General features: G+C 57.2%; 4 protein-coding genes across 4 annotated transcripts; 1 reads left to right on the forward strand and 3 right to left on the reverse strand.

Annotated features, from left to right (window-relative positions):
• Positions 1 to 2448: 2448 nt before the first annotated feature.
• On the reverse strand, positions 2449 to 4161 carry P884DRAFT_198868 (uncharacterized protein; the record flags this gene model as incomplete). Its single annotated transcript, XM_069438187.1, has 3 exons — positions 2449 to 2495; positions 2559 to 2702; positions 2787 to 4161. The coding sequence occupies 3 exons, from the start codon at positions 4159 to 4161 to the stop codon at positions 2449 to 2451; spliced, it is 1566 nt and encodes a 521-aa protein (XP_069298135.1).
• Positions 4162 to 7304: 3143 nt separating this feature from the next.
• Positions 7305 to 10038, forward strand: P884DRAFT_284551 (Mis6-domain-containing protein). Its single transcript, XM_069443720.1, has 8 exons — positions 7305 to 7476; positions 7617 to 7992; positions 8047 to 8118; positions 8176 to 8299; positions 8351 to 8521; positions 8582 to 8845; positions 8899 to 9016; positions 9073 to 10038. The coding sequence occupies exons 1-8, from the start codon at positions 7422 to 7424 to the stop codon at positions 9978 to 9980; spliced, it is 2088 nt and encodes a 695-aa protein (XP_069298136.1). The 5' UTR covers positions 7305 to 7421; the 3' UTR covers positions 9981 to 10038.
• Positions 10039 to 10322: 284 nt separating this feature from the next.
• P884DRAFT_258788 (P-loop containing nucleoside triphosphate hydrolase protein) lies at positions 10323 to 11516 on the reverse strand. The gene has a single exon (XM_069441273.1). It carries the CDS (start codon positions 11212 to 11214, stop codon positions 10336 to 10338), a length of 879 nt encoding a protein of 292 aa, XP_069298137.1. The 5' UTR covers positions 11215 to 11516; the 3' UTR covers positions 10323 to 10335.
• A 723-nt stretch (positions 11517 to 12239) lies between these two features.
• Positions 12240 to 16725, reverse strand: P884DRAFT_258789 (uncharacterized protein). The gene is made up of 2 exons (XM_069441274.1): positions 16574 to 16725; positions 12240 to 16508 (listed from the first exon to the last, which is right to left on the reverse strand). Exons 1-2 carry the CDS (start codon positions 16646 to 16648, stop codon positions 12642 to 12644), a joined length of 3942 nt encoding a protein of 1313 aa, XP_069298138.1. The 5' UTR covers positions 16649 to 16725; the 3' UTR covers positions 12240 to 12641.
• Between the last annotated feature and the right edge of the window lie 1160 nt (positions 16726 to 17885).

Below are 17885 nucleotides of genomic sequence, written 5' to 3' on the forward strand. Positions count from 1 at the left end.
GTCCTTATTACCACGGTCCTCGGGCAACTCTGCGTGAAGCTTCGCCCAAGAACTCAAGCTAGCGCCGGCTCATGAGAGAGAGGGGAAAAAAACATCCCCCTGAGCCTTAGGCTAGTCCGAAACTGAGCGGAAAACGTCTTTATACATATGCGTGCAGTCTGTGTATGCATCTCTCTTGCCACCGCCACAGAATAATAATAAAAAATTCAGGCGAATAACCAAAGGTCACGGACGATGGGCCACCGAGTAGACGCCACCACCTTTTGCCCCCCCCCCCCCCCTTCTCTCCCTCCTTCTTGGGTCCGCTACACGGCACACCGAGCCCTCAACTGCCACAAAAGAAACCACCGACAGCTTGAATTCATGTGCCGCAAACTCTTCCTTGTAGTGGCAGCGGCGGTGGTACCAGAACTACGATGCGAACCCCCTCCCCTCCCCTTTCCCCATTTGTGTCGACGTGCACAGGACGCAGCCTGTCCCCAGCGAGGCGGCCAAGATGACGGGCGGCCCGCAAACTTTTACCAAGAATGTACATAGATACATACACTACCAAGTCGATGGTGGACCGTTCGTTGGCCCTTCACATCCCAACGAACGGAAAGATCCAGTGTAGGCCTCCAGTCAAGACTTTCTTCTTCCCCGCCCTCTTCTGGCCATTTCTCTGCATCTGCATCTGCTTTCTCCCCTTCCCCTCCCCTTCTCCCTCCCCTTCTCCCTCCCCTTCTCCCCCTCCTTCCCGGTCTCATAGTCCCATGCCGTCTCACTCACACTCTCCCCCTCTCTCTGTGTGCTCTATACAGTTTACGGGCCGATCCTCCCCGTTACCCACCTGCGCCCGCGCCCGCGCCTGCAGCGAGCGCCGTGACGCCCCCCCTGCGCTGCGCTAGCCACTCGGCGGTTGCCAAGCGGGCATCGAGATGACGTGTAGACTATCAGGCCGCTTGGGAACGGCAGAGAGAGAACCGGAGTGGCGTAGCAGGCTTCGTCGGGGGCCGAGATATGTACTGTACACGTATGTACGTGTACGGTACATACAAGAGAAGAATGCGCAAATCCTTGTGAGCCTCCATGTGAGGAGGGGTTCCTGCCGCTCTTGAAAGGGGATAGGGCCGAAATGCAGGAGGCCAGGTTTTCGTCTGTCCATCCCATTTATTTATTCCATAACAGCGGGTACCGATAAGCTACGCCGTGATATGATGCCGCGGGCAATGTGGTCTAAACCCCATGTGCTCTTATGAACTGCCGGATCTGGGCATGAGAAGTATCGGATTGCGGGATCGGACGCAAGTCGAATCCTTCCAGTCTTACTGGGAAAGGGTTCTTTGAAGGGGTCCTGGGTTCTTGCCAAAGTACCCACAGCTGAGCATAAGCACACCACCCATGTGCGTATACCCGAGGGAAAACCTCGTTTCTCTGCCCTTTGTGAAACATCGCTAAGTGTGTTCGTAAGAGCCGGCAGCGAGCTGGTTTGTATTGGCGTCAGGCCTGCGAGTTGACGTGTGACCATATAGCCATTGGTTACACCACGGCGAACAGCATCATGGACAGACATGCACTCTCCACCGCATGCCAGCCGGTTCGGGGCCCTGGGGCCGGTGACCGGGCGCTGATGCTCGGTCCGTCTCAAGAATTGTGGCCATTCCTCGCAGTACACACGCACACATCCACACACGCCCAGTCCATTGCCAGGTGGGGGGAGGGAAACACTGCTTGACGTATCCGAACCTGGCTGACATGCCCCGGCGTTTGCTGTGAAGCTGGGTATGGTGCGGAGGTTGACATAAGTCTTGCGGAGTGCAGATCAGAAACTTAATCGAAGTGGCCTTGCAAGGATGGCCGAGCTTCTGGCAATGTCGGAGGGACCGTGATACATGGGATATTTGGCCTTGTCACTGCCGAGTCATTGGGTAAGAAGCGGGGAAGTCCGACAGCCCCGAAGCGGCCCACGACGCGATGCGGTCAGCACCGCAGCGGAGTTTGCCTGAGAATGCGGCTACTCCTGTCTTCCTTGCCGCTCGAGTGCATGCCAAGCGGGGGGACCTGGAGCTTGCCGGGGTTCTGAGCCAGAACATTGGATGCCCTTGGCTATCGTGGAAGCCAGGCCGCGCTGCGCGCATGGCCGCCGTGACACTCGGCTTCTCCCCTCAGAAATACGTTGGGCACAGACAGCTGAGTTTGGCTATCTGACTGGGCAACCGATTCGTTCGCTGTTCTGCTGAGCGGGGGGATCTTCTCTGCGTGTGGAAGTCGGCCCGGCAGTTGGTAATTTTGTTCGACAGCCATGAGACCACAGCTTCCAAAGCAGGCCGCTCGCGTCAGCCCAGCAAACAGATGCTGAGCTCGGGCTGGTCCTCGCCTTCGCGCCGCTCGAGACAGGTGCAGCGCTTCCCCAAGCTGGGCTCCCATCTCGCCTCCTGTCCGCGCCAAGAAACGGCATACCGCCGGTTTTCAAACACACCGCCAAACGTCTCGGTATCTCGCCCATTTCTGAAAGCCTGATGCTCCGCGTCAGCAGGGTTGTGCGAGTTACAAAATTGCCAGGCCTGGAACGGACTCACCCATTGACTGAAATCCCTCGTCTCCTCCTTTGACGGCATCAATGAGCAGCTTATTCATCCCTTGCTCGGTGAGCAGGCGGATGCAACTGTCAAGAAGCCTAATCATGACCGCGTCCCGCTTGTATGCCGTATTGGGCACCTCATCTGTAAACAGAACTCCCGTCAGCATCTATACGCATACACCCACACCTCCTCCTTCAGAACGTCCGTCGACGGCGGAATACGTACCACTGACACAGACACATGTGACACCCCCAACGTCATCTGCAATGGTGCTGGCCCAGGGAAGGTCTTCGGCCGCCGGGCTCCCAGTGTTCTTGACGTAGGTCAAAGCCACTGCAATGATAGTGCCCCCATCAAGGCCCAGGACAATATCCTGAACGTTCATCGTATTGGCGAGCTTGGCGTACTGGTCGTACCACCCCATGTTGTCCTTCTTACGCGACTCCTTGTCCACAAACTCCAGCACCAGGTCGAACTCGGAGAACATGCAAGGGCGGAATGTGAGCTCGGACAGCATCGGGCCCGTCACTGGCCAGTCCTTGAATTTGAGAAACCAATCACATGCTTCTTGCTCCGAGCTTACGGCCGAGGAGGGGAGGGTTATCGGCCATCCGCGGCGCCGGAACCAGCCTTCGAAGGGCGAGTCGATCGGGAACCCGTAGAGGAGCCGAGGAAATGTACTCCCAAGCCGAAGGCGGCAAACGCCGCGTATCCTCTTGAGCTGGCGCAGAGCATGGTCGTGCAGGCTCCGGCCAATGCCTCGCTGGCGGTGTGACGGACGCACGAGAAGGGCGGCAAGAGATCCCAGCAGACGCTCACCGTCGCTGTCGACATATGTTGTATAGGTTGCACAGAAGCCTAGAATTTGCCAAGTCCCCGGTTCTCGCACGACGTAGTGCATGGCATAACCGTCGCGGCGGAGCAATGACTGGAACTGGTAGCGGCCAAGGTGAAAGTTTTTCGGAAGACACTGACACCACAGGTCGAGCACTTCGGACACGTCACGAATTCCGTCCCATACCTCGACGGGCCAGGCTCTCGGCGACAATGCCGGGTCTCGTATGTCCAAAGGCCCGGGACTAGGTCTCTTCGACTGAAAGAGGACATCGGCGGCCTCCTCCAAATCTGACGGAACGAAGCTGGGCACCTCTAATATCGTGGGGAAGGATTCTTCGAGGGGTCCTAGTTCTTGCAGCTCACAGCATGTCAGGATGATTTGAGGCCGGGACTCGCAGACGGATCTAGTGATTTCGGCTAAAGCCACTTGCGACTGCTGTCCATGACGCGGAGGGCCTGAGATGACAAAAACCACAACAGCCGCTAGCCTGATGTGCACGACGTGAGTGCCGGTAATCCCGTTTCGTGGCAGGTACGGGACATGATGAACCCAGGGGTGGTGCCTAGCCAGAGCTTTCCCGAGGGGTTCAAAAGGATCTCTGGTCGGTTCATCGGGATTTCGGTTTAGAGGGCTCACCTCGGGCACGATCCCAGGCGTCAGTAACAAAATGATGTCGCCATCCTGTAGCTGGTTCGAAAGGGGGATGCATGACTGGAGATCTTGGACAGTCGAGACTATGTCCTGCCGCCTGGTGAGCTCCATTTCATGGGTAGGCGTTGGATCAGGAGCAGCTGGGGAAGGCACAGAAAAGAAGCTTGCTGAAACAAGCCCAGAGCTATGAAGGGAAGGGCAGAGCAACACAAGGGGCATAAGGCAAACCTAGTCAGTCAAGTCAGTGGGAGGCGCACTCATGAAGAGAGGTCAAACGAGGATAGCTCCACTGACTTATTGACACCCCTTGGGGCAGGACGACACAATCTGGAACCGCCGGGTTGGCACCAATAGTCGCCGAGATCGTTCTCGACTCCCATGCGGTGCTGCACACGGTGTCTGAGTGGTGACCAGTATGAGAGACGCAGGTGGACTGGCTGTCACAGCACCAACAGAGTGGCTCCGGAAAGAGCACACGAACCAGTGAGTGACAGGGCTGAGTAGCCGGAGGCTTGGTGTTTATATGTAACCCCGGCCCAGCTGCCGTAGGTCGAATAGAAGCGGTCTGTTGCAGCTAGGCAACGTTGCGGAAGGATTGGATTCGCCTGTTCAGGAGATCCGGGGCCGGGGCCCAATGGGCGGCGGGAAAGTTTGGGGGGCGAACCAGAAGCAGGATCAGCCATCCCGACAACGTTGAGAGAACGAGGATACGCAACAGCGTGTGTTGCCGCTGCCTCTTCGCTAGCGAACCGGCAACAGCCTCGTTCTTCTCTTACCCCAAATATCGCACATTGAGCGCTGGTTGCGGTATGGCAAACAAGAAGAGCGCTGAAAAGTAAGTAGTCTCTGTCCTGTAATTTGTCGGTTAACCAACACTTGGAGTCCCGTCGCTTCTCACAATGGTTGTCGTTTAGGAAGATGGGGGTTGGGGGTGTTGAATGGTCACACAGAACGCCGTGCTGCAGCCTCGCCCCTGGAAAGATTGCCGCCGTTCGAGATCATTTGTCGAGAAAGGTGGATAATGTACCTAAACGTACATCCGTACGTGTACGGATGTGCATACATACCTACATGAAGGGCTTTGCGAGCTGCATGGGCACCGCCTCTCAATCGTCGATGCCGTTGGTCATGTACATACCGTACGCACTGGATATGTACCTTATGTACGTACAGAGTACAGTACATACATACAAGTACATACCGATGGGCGCCAAGCGATAGATGTGGCCGGCACTCGGAACCAAAACGGAGAACCGGCTCCCGTTAGGGAACCACGGCCAGAATGGTGGGCTATAAGGGCGCCCAAACCCCTCCGGCCACAGGGTTGCACCAGAAAACCGCGCGTATGTCGGACAAGCATTCGCTCACCACTCGGTCCATGGTGTGCTGAATACGAACAAGACCTCTTCTTCTTGGTTGGGTTGCGCAGCTTGATGCTTTAGTGTTGCTGTCCAGTTGTCAAAGTTGTCGAGCTGGCAAAGCTGCGAGTTGGCAAACTCTTGCCCTGTCGTTGCTGGTGCGAGGCTAAAGCAATCTTGGAAACACATCCGCATCCGAGGGGCGACATGGCACACGGTGTATAGTATGCGTGTTGCGACAAGCGGTTGATAACCATGACGGGATGGCCGCAGATGAAATGGTTACACAGAAACACTTGTCGCATCAAAAGTCTTTGATCAAACGAGGAAGTTGTGTCGTACGCCATGGGGCTGTGATTCGCCAACCGTCCTAGGGCATCAGGGGCGGCAATACCCTCACTTTCGCACCGAGCAACTCCATGCGCTTTTTTTTCTCTCTTCCCTTCCCAGCTCAGGAAATGAGGTTGTCATGGCTGGACTCTGGTGTCGCCGAGACTTCGTGCTGACTAGGCTCCAAGCATTGACATGGCTGGGTAGGCTTCGGTCCAAGTCTTAGCATGAAGACACTGATCTCCAGGGCACGCCCAGTTGAGCGCACGCATTCAATGCCGAAGCTCCGCGAAGTTATCTGTTGGCCGAGTACGAAGTTGATCGGCATCTTAAGCTGCATGGTGATACAAGGCGTATGTATGTATGTACGGATTTCATACGTGGGGGTCAGCGAGAACCCCGACAGTGAGTACGTCGGTAGGATAGGAGAGGAAAGAGACTCGGGGGAACAAGACCGAAACTGATACAGAAAAGCATCTCTCCCCGACAACATGTGGACAATAGCAGGGAACAGGAGCCAATAAATGCCATGAAAACGGATTGCAGGGTTACACGGATTGAGAGCGGGGTCGGCGAGTTTTCATAAATCATGATAGCAACCGAGATGGGAAATCGCAACGTATTCGGTGTTGCTGCCTTTTCAAGCTTTCTTGCTCTGTGAGGGAAGGTGTGATGCTGTAGTATGCCAGGCAGCTAGCTGCGTCCCAAGACTCAACCATGTCAACTCTAGGAAGGCAAAGCTGGTATGATGCCTTGGTCCGGGAGTGCCTGCACGGGCTTTCGGGAAGTTTCAAGGTGTGCTGGAGGAGTTCAACACCAAGACCGCTTGAGTTTGAGCTCGTTAGTCCTCAGACTTTGCGTGTTTACAATTACTGTGGTAGGGAGCCAAAGTTTCACCCCCTGCCCAGGTAACTTACCGATCAGGGCACCACGGGAAAAATTCCCTGGTTATACATTCCGGGCAGTACTGCCACCTATTTACAACCACCACGTCAGGAAGTTGGTAAAACTCCTAGAAAAAAGTAGATAAATAGGAAACTATTGTAACTAGGATACGTATTTCATTTTATATATCTGCTGGTAATGTGGTTTAATGGTAGTTATGGTGTCAATTCTAGCTCTGAAGCTTGGTGCACTCTAACTTTGATTCCTGGTAGTACCTTGTAATACCGGGTCAGGAGGTCAAACTTACCTATAATACCATAGTAGAGACAGGCGAGAAAGGGGGAGAATGTTGTATTCAACGATATTACTCTATATTCCGCCCGTAACAAGTCAACAAGACGGTTGACTAGAGCGTAATTTCACAATACCGGACAGGGTGCCTCGAATTTGCTATATGTAACTTACTGCTGTACTGTACCAATACCTTACGTATCAAGAAAGTGTAATCCGTACACCGTAGTGTTCGATCTTGGCAGGCCCAATTCTTGTCACGCTAGTTATTGTGAGCAGCAAGTTGTAGTGAAGTGTATTGACAGCACGCGATGTAAGTTACGTCATACAACCTCTTTAACCGCGTCTCATTGCTGGAAAGAACGAGTCTGCATCGAGCACTCCCATAGACGTTCTCAACTTTTCGCTTTCAAACTGGATTGTCTTTGAGAGATGCGGAGACGGTGCGAGACTTATTGATTGGCTCCATTGCACTGATTGCGAAACTCGCGATTCAATCGGAAGACGATGCCGTCCCCAGACGATGATGACCTTGGCGGTCTCATCGGAGATCTTGAAGCGGGTAAGCAATTCGTCAGGCGAATACGGGCGAGGGAATTATCTCATTCCTCTTCCTTTTTGTTTGCGTTCAGGGCAATCAAATGAAGATGAAAATGAACTATTTCTCGACCCCGTCTCGACGCTGCTGACAACTGGGACAAGCCTCCAAGGTGCCTGCAAAGCGTCGTCAGACAAACATCAAGTCGACGGTGGAGAAGGCGACCGCGCTGCTCTACGACAGAGGGGCGCTGCCGGACGAACTCGCCCGACTCGTCGACCTGCTCACTGTTCGCAACCACCTAGACCAGGCGAGCCTTGGTGCCATTGTTCGAAACTTGTATCCGTCAGGGAAGGTCAGCGATGAGGTCGTCCTACGTTTTGTCGGCGCGTTGGGACACGGCCAGCTCAAGCCCTCCTTTCCGCTGCAAGCTCTGTTCCTCCGCTGGCTTGTGATGGCTTATCACTTGCTGGAGAACCCGGCCGTTCTCTCGCAGGTTTACAGTGTGCTGTTCAACCTGCTCGACACTGCCGCTATCAGGTCAGACGAAGCCCGCCGAACTCGCTCCTGACGTAGGGCTCACCATCGCTACAGACCCCAGCTGTGCCATCTCCTAGCGTTGGTGACGAGGCGGAAGCATGTGAGGCCATTTCGGATCCAGGGCATGTGAGTGCTCTCATTTTGCGGAAAGGCAGGTGGGACAAGTCTAACGGCCTATGGCAGACTTAACCTGTTTCGACAAACGGGCGGCGACCCCAGCCTGACTGGTCTTCTGCGCGTCTTCAAGAGCTATTACCCGGAAATCATAATGGGAGACATCACCAAGGGGCGAGCCGCAACTTTCAAGGTGCGATCCGCCTAGACACGCCGCGTCCTCACCAGCGCTGACCTGTGACAGCACCCTGATCCGCAATGGCGAGCAAGACTCGACGAGATCCAGCAGCGGCGTTCTGAGTATCGAGACGACCAGGGCATGAGAAATGGCTTTTCCGTAAACCATGCGATTGGCCAAAAGCTGAAAACCGCAAGATCTTCGCTCCCGATAGTCCGCACTTTGCACGCCCAAGAGGTAAGTGCTGCCTGCCCTCTAGTCCAGAGCTGTGTGTATCGGAGGCCTAACAGTCAGCAGAGCTCGGTTACCTTGGAAGAAATTGACAGCGCCGAGGCGTTCGCGAGGAATCTCGAGAAAATCGAGCTGCCCTCCCAGCTTGTGGCCGTCCTGGCCGATCCGCTCCTCCAAAAGTTCTTGTTTTTGCGACCAAACGCCGAGGCATCGTCCCGCATCAGCAACTGGTTGATGGCATGCTTGGGCGACGTCGCCAGCGGTGACGCTGATTCGGAGATATTCCTGGACATGGTCGAGGTTATCCACGATTATGTAGTCGCCACCAAGGTTTGTGCAGTTGGTTCTCCGGCGCCAATGGCGTCCTGCTAATTCTGAAGCAGACATTACCCCCCATACTACTCACATTCTTTGCGCAATTTTTGCGCATATGGAACGGCTCGGAGAAGCGGGATATTGTCTTTGAGTGCTTGAGTTTTGCCCCCCTGGCTGAGTTCGAGGGTACGGCATGTCATCGCAACACGGGTGCGAGAACAACCGGCTGACATCGCGAGCAGAACTCTACAAGACGCTCCAGGGCTTGGAACATGCCGTGCTCGACAATACGCCTAACTCCCAGGTATCGCTTCTGAAGTTCTATACTTCGCTCCTCCGCCGGTGGACGATCGTCATGGAGGCCGCAAACGGCGCCGACACCCTCCCATGGGCCACGATACCCCGCCTCATCGACTACGTCAACCAGCTTGCTCTGACCCTGACCCAAACCTCGCCAACAGTAGGCACCCAGCTCGTCATCCTTGACTTTTACGGGGCTTCGGCGGTTCTCTATTCGAGCAAGAAGCTGCTCCAGCACATCGAGATCACCATCCCGCCTCCCCTGCTCGTGTACCTCGTCTACTTCAGCCCCTCGCTCGCCGTCGCGTCCCGGCTCTGCGGCATCCTCGCCTCTTACAAGCGGGCCTGGGAGACGGTCATGTCCCCGGCTGTGGCGCGGCAGTTGACGCGCCGGGAGCGCGACCAGGTCAACGTGTTTAACGGCTTCCTGATGGATCTTTGTAACTGCCTGTGGCGCGGCCGCGCGTTCTCCACCACGGACGTCAACGCCCAGGGGTGCCGCATTCCGCAGCCTGTGCAGGCGACTCTCGAGGCCTACATGCGGACGGCGGACCCGGACCTCTCGCTCGCGACGGCCTTCGGGCTCTCTCACTCGCCGCTGCTCTGCCTGCAGTCGCTCTCGTACATACGGCAGCTGGAAGAGGACGAGATGGAGGATCTACGCGCCAGACACGCCGGGCCGGTCACCCAGGTCTCGCTCGGGCGCCTCGCAAACCGGGGAGGCTTGGCGCTGTCGTGGCAGGAGTACCGATCCGGCGTGCTGGAGTATCTGGAGGCTAAGGGGTTCGGGGGCATTTCCGACCTGATGTACAACACGATGAAGAACCTGATGAGGGCGAGACGGTCATGAGAAGCGGACTTCGGAGGCTGTGATACCCTGGCGATGATGAACGGACAATTATGTTGATATTGACTGTCTTCTCAACAAGTTGATTGGATCGCGATATATGGCCACCCCCTCATCCTCTTTATCTTTCTTTTATCTCTATTTGAAGTTCCGATAACTATTCCCCTGCCCCGCAAACCCATGTTAAATGCCGCCGGGTATCATGTTAAAAAGAAGCATCCTTCTCTCTCCAGTCATTCCCCGTTTCTCTAACAAAACTGTCCACACACATCAACAAAACCTCTCCCTTTGGAAGTGGGCTTGTCGCGTGCGACCCTTCTCGGTACCAACTCCACCCCCCCCCCCCTTTTTTTTTCCCCTAGTCTTTGCCGCCCTTGGACTCAAAACCGTACCCTCCCAAACCCGTCAGGCTGTACGTCCAGCCCTCTGGGCCCCGTTTGTGCTGGCTTCGCGGGCCCCTCTCCCTTAGATCGTCCCTCAGCCAGCGCAAGACCAGCTCGCCCAGCCTGCTGTTCCCCTTGACGCCGATGATGCCGTCGCCCTCCTCGGGATCCGGCTGGTCGGCTTCCTTGAGCATGTCCTCGGCCGGGCCCCAGCCCTTGACGGTGCCGAGGTGCATGTGGACGAGGTGGGTGGGCCAACCGGCGAGGTTGTCGAGGATGTGGGTGGCGTAGACGACGGTGCACTCCCTCGTCTCGGTCTCGCGGCGGAGGAAGCCGAGGAACTGGGCGCGGCTCCAGACGTCGAGGTCGACGGTGATCTCGTCGAGCAGGAGGACGCGCCAGGGGCGGATGAGGCCCATGGCGAGCTGGACGCGGCGGCGCTCGCCGTCCGAGACGGCGTGCATGCGCCAGGCCGTGTCGATGTCGAGCACCGCCACCAGCTCGTCGCGCCGCGCCGGGTACGCGTCCCCGCCGACGCTGCGCAGCAGCTCGCCCACCCCGATGTCGGTCCGCACGATCCCGTTGAGCACCCACTCGAGCCCCAGGTAGGTCACGCCCTCGACCGAGTCCTTGAACGGGTCCACGCCCGAGACCCGCACCGCGCCCGCCGGCGCCAGCCGCTTGCCCGCCAGCAGGCGCAGCAGCGTCGTCTTGCCGGCCCCGTTGGCGCCGATCAGGAGGGTGCGGGACCGCGCCGGCAGCGAGAGGGTGACGTTGGAGACGCCGGCCGTGGCGTTCGGGAACATGTAGGTGAGATTGTTGGTCTCGATGGTCGGGGGGTTGGAGTCGGCCATTTTTTTTATTTTTTTATTTTTTTTATTTTTAGCTTGAAGTAATACGGCCTGTTACTTGAAATCCTTTCTTGTTGCTTGTTGGTGAAGCTGTTGCGTTTGTTCTTGATGACAGTGGTGATGGTGACGATGATGAACGGGGCCGGATGAGTCGATGACGGTGGAGGATGGAACCTGATGGCGGCTTACGAGGAGTTGAGGGGTTGTCGCTGGGGACTGCCCCGGGTTACAGTTACATTAGTGAACAGGAAAAGGAAAGAGAGGGGCGGATAGGTAGACAGAGTTGAGCTGAAAGAAAAAAAAAAGGTTAGAAGTGAGAAGACGATAGTCGAAATGAGTCAAATACCAAAATATCGGCGCAATACGCGAGGGGGCTCACAAAACAGGCAGGGTCAATATATCACCGTCCAGGATCTGGATATGGCGTCGACGGCGTTTCGTTTTTTTTTTTTTTTTCGGCGGTCCAAAAGCGGAGCTTCGGCGTCGAGGCGGAATCGGCAATTGGCACCCGGGCATCGGGCACTCAATCGCTGTGCCAAGACATTTCCTTTTACTACTCGGTGCCTCAGATCGTACGTTACTTGGGTGTTTTGTGTAGAGTTCTCATGAATACATGAACAATGAAAGCACTAGGTTCAGGCTCTTAACTACAGTCGTTCTGCGTGCCGACGATGGATAGAAACCAATTGCCTCTCTCTGAGCAACGCACGAGATGCTCTCTCCTTGCTTACTAATAACTAAGCAAGCTGTATAATCCGTGTACGAAGTGAGTTTGGGGTGTGACAAAGAAACTCCCATGATCAGAGTAGCACCCGTCCGGAGAACGGACATGCATCGCCCAGTAACCGAAATACCAAAGTCGCAAAGTTTGTGTGGTCACGAGAGCAAAGCAATTCAACAGATCGATTCGAGACTTCTTTGTTCGCGAAGCTACATACGGATCCGTACACTAGTAGTCACGGCGCCCCCCCCCCCCCCCCCAAAAAAAAAAAAAAAAAAAAAAAAAAAAAAAAAAAAAAAAAAAAACACCCAAGCCCAGGACGCACGCACCCGCCAGCAACTGCACATCTCACTCTCTCACACCCGGCTCAACGACCAAACACTAAACGCCCCTTATATGCAAACCGACCCGCTAATAAGTCGTCACACAATATACCACAGACACAAAAGTAAAGCCCACAAGGCTGCCCCTATCCGTACATATATATATATATGTCTAAACCTCTTCACCCAGGCGAGGAAAGGTCCAGCCATATCCACACACAGTTACACAGGGAGAAAGAGATGGAGAGGGCAGCAGCAGAGGGAGAGGAAAATTGTGAAGATAGAACCACCGCACACAGATCTCCGTTTCCTTTTTCACATAACCACCAGCAGCAGAGGTAGCAGCCAGCACATCGCGTCCCCTCTCCCGGGAACCCCTGGGCCAATCACCCCTCGCAGATCCATTCGGCAAAAACACACCACCTCGCCGTCCGGTCAGCGAGCACCAGGCCCCTCCAGACGCCTCGCTCGGAGCACTTGATGATCGTCTCCCAAACGCCCCCGTCGCCTGCGGTCTCGTCCTCCCCCAACAGAGGCCCAGGCGAGGCCGGCCCCCGATTGCCGCCCAGCACGCCGCCTATCCCGCGCCTCTCCTCTTTGCGCATCAGCCTCAGGATCTTGCCCCCGGGCGTCTGGATCGCCAACTTGGCCGGCTTCTTGGAGGACCCGCCGCCGCCGCCGCCGCTGGAGACGGTGCTGGGGTTTGATCCGGCCGCGCTGGACGTCATGCTCAACGCGGAGCTCGGTCTTACGAAGGGGATGGGGCTGGACGAGCGCGGGTTGGTCGAGGGCGTCATCGGGGACGCGCCGGCGGCTGATGACCCCAGCGAGCTCGGGTGCTGGCGGATCGCGAAGACGAACGTGTTGTTGAGAGCGAGGCGCTGGCACTGCGGCTGGACGACGTAGATGTCGTGGCGCTGCGCGTGTGGCGTCGGGTGGCGCGTCACGAACTCGTACGGCGGGTTCTCGCCCGTGTGGATGATGGGCAGGGCGAACGCGAGCGGGTGCGGGATGTCCTTGATGCTGTGCATGAGGCCGCGTTTCCCGGCATACACCTTGAGCGTGCCGGAGCCCTCGTCGCCCGGGAGCAGGGCCTTGATGGTGTAGCGCTTGGTGCCGTTGACCCATTCTGCCTGCGCGAGCGCCCGCTTCTTGACCGTGTCGCCCGATTCGAAGAGGTCGCCGTCCGCGTCGCGGGCGTAGCTGCGCACCTCGACCTCGGCAGCCAGTTCGACGTCGGCCGGGACGTTGCACTTGATGTGCACCATCTCGAGGTCTTCAATCCGCACGAGAGAGGTGTTGTAATCGATCATTTCCAAATCGTTCTTGAAGTACGGCGGGCAGGCGCAGGGAAGGTTGAGAAGGATCTCGTGCGCAACGGGCGGGCAGATATGCTGTTGCTCGTGGTGCTCGGGGATGTGCGTCCAGCAGATCTCGACGGGACGCGCCAAGAACCACCACGGATCCGCCGACGAGCTGCTGTGGCTCGAATACAGGACTCTGCGCGGGTTCGAAGGGCTGGCGAGGCAGCAGTCCATGATCCGCCACTCGTTGTCGACCAGCACCGCGTTCCACCAGTGGTTGGACCGCGGCATCATGTTGACTTCGGGGATCTCTCCAGGCGACTTGAGATAGCCCCGGACGATCTCGCACGTCAGCCCGACCGCCGCACACATTTCCATCACCAAAGTCGCATACTCCTCCGCACACGCCCGCTTCGTCTGAATGACCCGCCGCGTGTCGATGGGGCCGTCAAAGTCTTCCTCCCAGCAGATCTTCTCGGACACCCAGGTGAAGATCGAGCGCAGCCGCTGTACGTCGCTGCGGTAAGGTCGGCAGACGTACGTCGTAGCCAGCGAGATGGGTGTCGTACTCGGAGGAAGATTGGTCAGGAAGCGCGCATTCTTGTCCACCTGGCTCAGGTTCAGAGCGTTGTAGTTCACCGGCTCGGCCACTGGCATCCCGTCCGCTCCCTCGTCGCCTTCGATGCTATTGTACAACTCGTCTATCGGGTCTATCGCAGGGTAGTCCAGCATTTGACACCTCTCCTTTCTCTCGATGAGCTCCTTCTGGCTCAGAGAATTGGATCGGTTAACGTCGCGGCGCACCTGAACCCAATCTACGCCGCTGCCATGATTCGGTTCTCTGCCGGGTTCTCGCCCCGTTTTGCTGAAAAGGGGCCCCGAGAGAGCAGCAAGAGCAGGCGCCGATCGACCCGAAGGGGACTGGGCGGCGCTGGCAGTGGCGATGCTCCCCCTGGTACTGGCAACCCCCGTCTTGGCAGACTCCAGGATGCGCTTGATGAAATTCTGCTTCTTTGGCTTTGGCGACACGAGACCTCCCACGGCGGCCATGGGGTCGTCGTGGAAGCCCATCTGCGACTTGGACCGCTGTTCTCCGGAGGCGTGGCTGCTATGGTAGGTCACGCCGGTAAAGGGAGTCTCCGGACGGTCATTCTCCAGGTCCCGCATAGCGAGTGCGCTCAGAGCTCTAGTCCGGTTCTTTCTCGCCAGGCTCCCGGCACTCGTGGCGCTGATTCCCCCCGCCGACACGCCGCTCATCAAGCTCCGATCAGTGCTCTGGGTTGCCGACGAGCTGTTTGTGGAGCTGGTCTTGGTAGTGAAAGTCCTGTTGAGCACTTGCCGGCTGATCTCGTACGCCGACTTCTTCTGCCGCAGCTTTTGTTCCTGCTCCGTGTGGGTATCCATGGAGGATTTGGGGCGCTCGAATAGATTGCCTCGCTTTGGGGGCGGCGGCGGCGCCTCGTCGTCCTCGTCGAGCATGTTGGAGCTGCGTTGGTGCATGGTTCTCAACCTGGACTCCATTCGCTCGACGTAGTTGCTCAGTTGAGGAAGCGGTTGCTGGGTACCGTCGTGGGAGTTTGGCTCTTGCGAGGACTCTGCACTCCCACCGAACGTTTCGTATCCTTCATCTGCGTGGAGTGGGATCCCCGTAGAGGTTTGTGGGCGATGTTGCTGGTCTCGCTTTCTTCTCGATAGGTGTTGCACCATATCAAACGACTCCGGAGACCAAGGGTCTAGCTCCCGTTCCGGCGGTTCGGGGTCCCGGCCGGCCCCTAGCGCATCGAGCTGCTCCATCACATCGTCCATGGCTTCTCTTAGAGGGGATGGCGTTAGCCCCCCAGGCGAAGGGGGGCATGGCGACGGCATCCTGGGTGTATGATAACCCGAGGTTGGAGCATGGTGCTCGTAGGATGCCTCCGGCTGAGGCGGCTGCTGCTGGTATGGATATGACAAATCGGAGGGCTCTGTAGACAGGGCTAAAGGTTCCCTCGACAGGCCCCCAAAGTAACCCTCGTCGTAGGACGCGTGAGGCCCATGCCGCGCCAATCTCGAACGATGAGGCGGGGGCGGGGGCGGAGGAGGGGAATCACCCCCTTGTAGATCCGGCCGGTATTGCTGTGCCGTGTCCAAGCTGAGATGGTAGGCATGCTGGCGATTTTGCGGCGGCCGGTAGGGTATGTATGACGGCGCCGGAGATGGTGCCCTGGAGTCGAAACTCGGGGCCCTCGAAGGGGACAGATCCCGGCTCATGTGGCTAACATGGCTGGAGACCCGGGAAGGAGAGGGATCCCGGTTGACATGAGCTGGAACTTGTGGAGATGAATCCCGTCCAATGAAACTAGGAGCTCTCCCGGGAGAATGTTCCCGTAACATGTGATTCGGGGCTACCCCAGGCGAGCTGTCCCGTCCCATATTATGACTAGGGGCCCCCGCGGGAGAGTGCTCTCGACCGAAACGGCCTGCAGCTACGGCAGGAGACGGATCCCGTGCAAGATGATGGCTGGAAGCCCGTGAAGGGGATTGGGTCCCTCTAACGTCGCTGCCGGGAGCGGCGCTTGAGTGATCAAACGAGTTTCTCGGGGTCTCGCGGGAGCGGGCCGCAACCTCCCTCAACGGCTCTGCAGCATCGCGCGGCTTGGCGCCATCCTTCCATGTCTCTGGAGTTTTGGCTGTTGTGTAGTGCGGGGCCTTCGCGTAGGCTTCGAAGGGCTTGCGGAAGGTCCTCGACTTTTGCGGCGTCCCTTTGGGGCTGGGCGTGTTACTGTTAGGCAGCGGGCTGACGGACCTCGTTGTAGGGCGGAAGTTTTCCGGTAACACCTCGACGAAGTTGGACGGAAACAAGCCGACCGCTCTCCGGTCGCGAAACAGCCTTCCCGTCCACCAAGCGCCGTCGCCCGCGTTCAGGCACTCGATCAAGTCACCCTCGATGAACCCGAGATCTCTCTTGGACTGCAAATGCAAACGGGTGAGTGAGTAAGAAATGCGCCGTAAGAGACCATTGGCAAGACACGAACCTCGCCCCCCCATGAATACACCGCGCGCACCCAGCACGGGAAGCGCGTCGGAAGCGGCGGCGGTGCCAAAACCATTGCTGTGATCGGTCCGGTAGGTGCACTCGTCTCAATCGCCTCCAATCGGGGGCCCTATTTTTTTTTTTTTTTTTTTTCCCTTTGTGGCAGAAGTGACGGAACTGCGACGCGCAATTGCTGGCAGTTCCTGGTTCGATCCAAGCGGGCGGGCTATGACGGCACCAGCCTCTTGAGTTGCTCAATAAGCAAGTGTGGAGTTGCAACACGAGGATCCATCCAGCTCAATCCAAGCTTTCACGGGCAAAGTAAGGGACAGGGAGCCCGGCGGTCGCGATGATTTAGGTCGTCGCAATTCAAGGGGAGAGGGGGGTGTCCTGGTTCCCCCCCCCACAGATGGCCGAATGGGAAGAAGTGGTTGTATTTAGTTAGTGGGAATTCTGGGAGAATGGGAAACGGTCGGCTCGGCAGGTGGCGGGCATTTTACGGGTTCGTTAGTGGAGGGAGGTTGTAAACGGTTCCAAGCGCCGAGTGTGCGGATCCTAAGGCACATCGGTGATGGCAGGTCCAAGCTCCAAGCTCCTTCCCGGTCGAATCTTGGAAACCAGTTGCGAGGGGCAACGGGACGGAACGAGACCCCACCCCCACCTGCCCACCTGCCCCAATCAGGGTCACAAGGAGCGGGGTGCGGTGCGCTTGCATGCCGTTCAAGTGCCGGGGTCACCCTCCAATTGGTCCAGGCAGCCGCGCCGATTTGTCGGGACTGGCCGACTGCGTTGTCTCCATTCCACTTTGGCGCGTTGCTGCGAACGACGTCAGCTCTCTCTTAGCCACAAATTAGTAACACCTGAGCAGCATAGACCTCCAAGTGTGTAAATCGGCGCTGTGAGGAACTCCAGCCTAGACATACTACAAGCTCGTAGTCTGCTTACTAGCTTCGGTCATCACCGTTAGTTATTTCTCCAATCACGTCGTTCCTTTTCCGATTTGCTCAGAGCGGTGAACCCTCTACGGATTACTCTCCTCCGTAGTTAGTAGGTCAGCTCCCCCACCTTCGGCCAATTGCAAAGTAAACAATGGCCCGTGCCCGTCATCCCAGCACCCGGACAACCAGAGTGATCCTGCAAGGCCGAAGGACCCGATATATATTTTTTTAATAGCACAAGGCACCCGCAGCCAGGAGGAACCCATCACCAGCGCCTCGGCCCTCCACGTTCGAGGCACCCGGCCGCCCAGCGCCAGACCCAAAATCGCATTGACCGACCGCGACCGACCGCAACCGACCGCAACCGACCGCTGC

Source organism: Thermothelomyces heterothallicus (assembly GCF_042370625.1).
Source record: "Thermothelomyces heterothallicus CBS 202.75 unplaced genomic scaffold P884_scaffold_9, whole genome shotgun sequence".
NCBI lineage: Eukaryota > Fungi > Ascomycota > Sordariomycetes > Sordariales > Chaetomiaceae > Thermothelomyces > Thermothelomyces heterothallicus.

What these genes read in the sequence shown, in the direction of transcription:
- P884DRAFT_258789 (XM_069441274.1), bottom strand. Translation starts at nt 16,648, where the DNA reads ATGGTTTTGGCACCGCCGCCGCTTCCGACGCGCTTCCCGTGCTGGGTG. An exon ending in TGTATTCATGGGGGGGCGAG is followed by an intron (nt 16,509 to 16,573) that starts GTTCGTGTCTTG and finishes TTGCATTTGCAG; the next exon opens with TCCAAGAGAGATCTCGGGTT.
- P884DRAFT_284551 (XM_069443720.1), top strand. Translation starts at nt 7,422, where the DNA reads ATGCCGTCCCCAGACGATGATGACCTTGGCGGTCTCATCGGAGATCTT. An exon ending in CATCGGAGATCTTGAAGCGG is followed by an intron (nt 7,477 to 7,616) that starts GTAAGCAATTCG and finishes AACTGGGACAAG; the next exon opens with CCTCCAAGGTGCCTGCAAAG. An exon ending in CTCGACACTGCCGCTATCAG is followed by an intron (nt 7,993 to 8,046) that starts GTCAGACGAAGC and finishes CCATCGCTACAG; the next exon opens with ACCCCAGCTGTGCCATCTCC.
- P884DRAFT_258788 (XM_069441273.1), bottom strand. Translation starts at nt 11,214, where the DNA reads ATGGCCGACTCCAACCCCCCGACCATCGAGACCAACAATCTCACCTAC.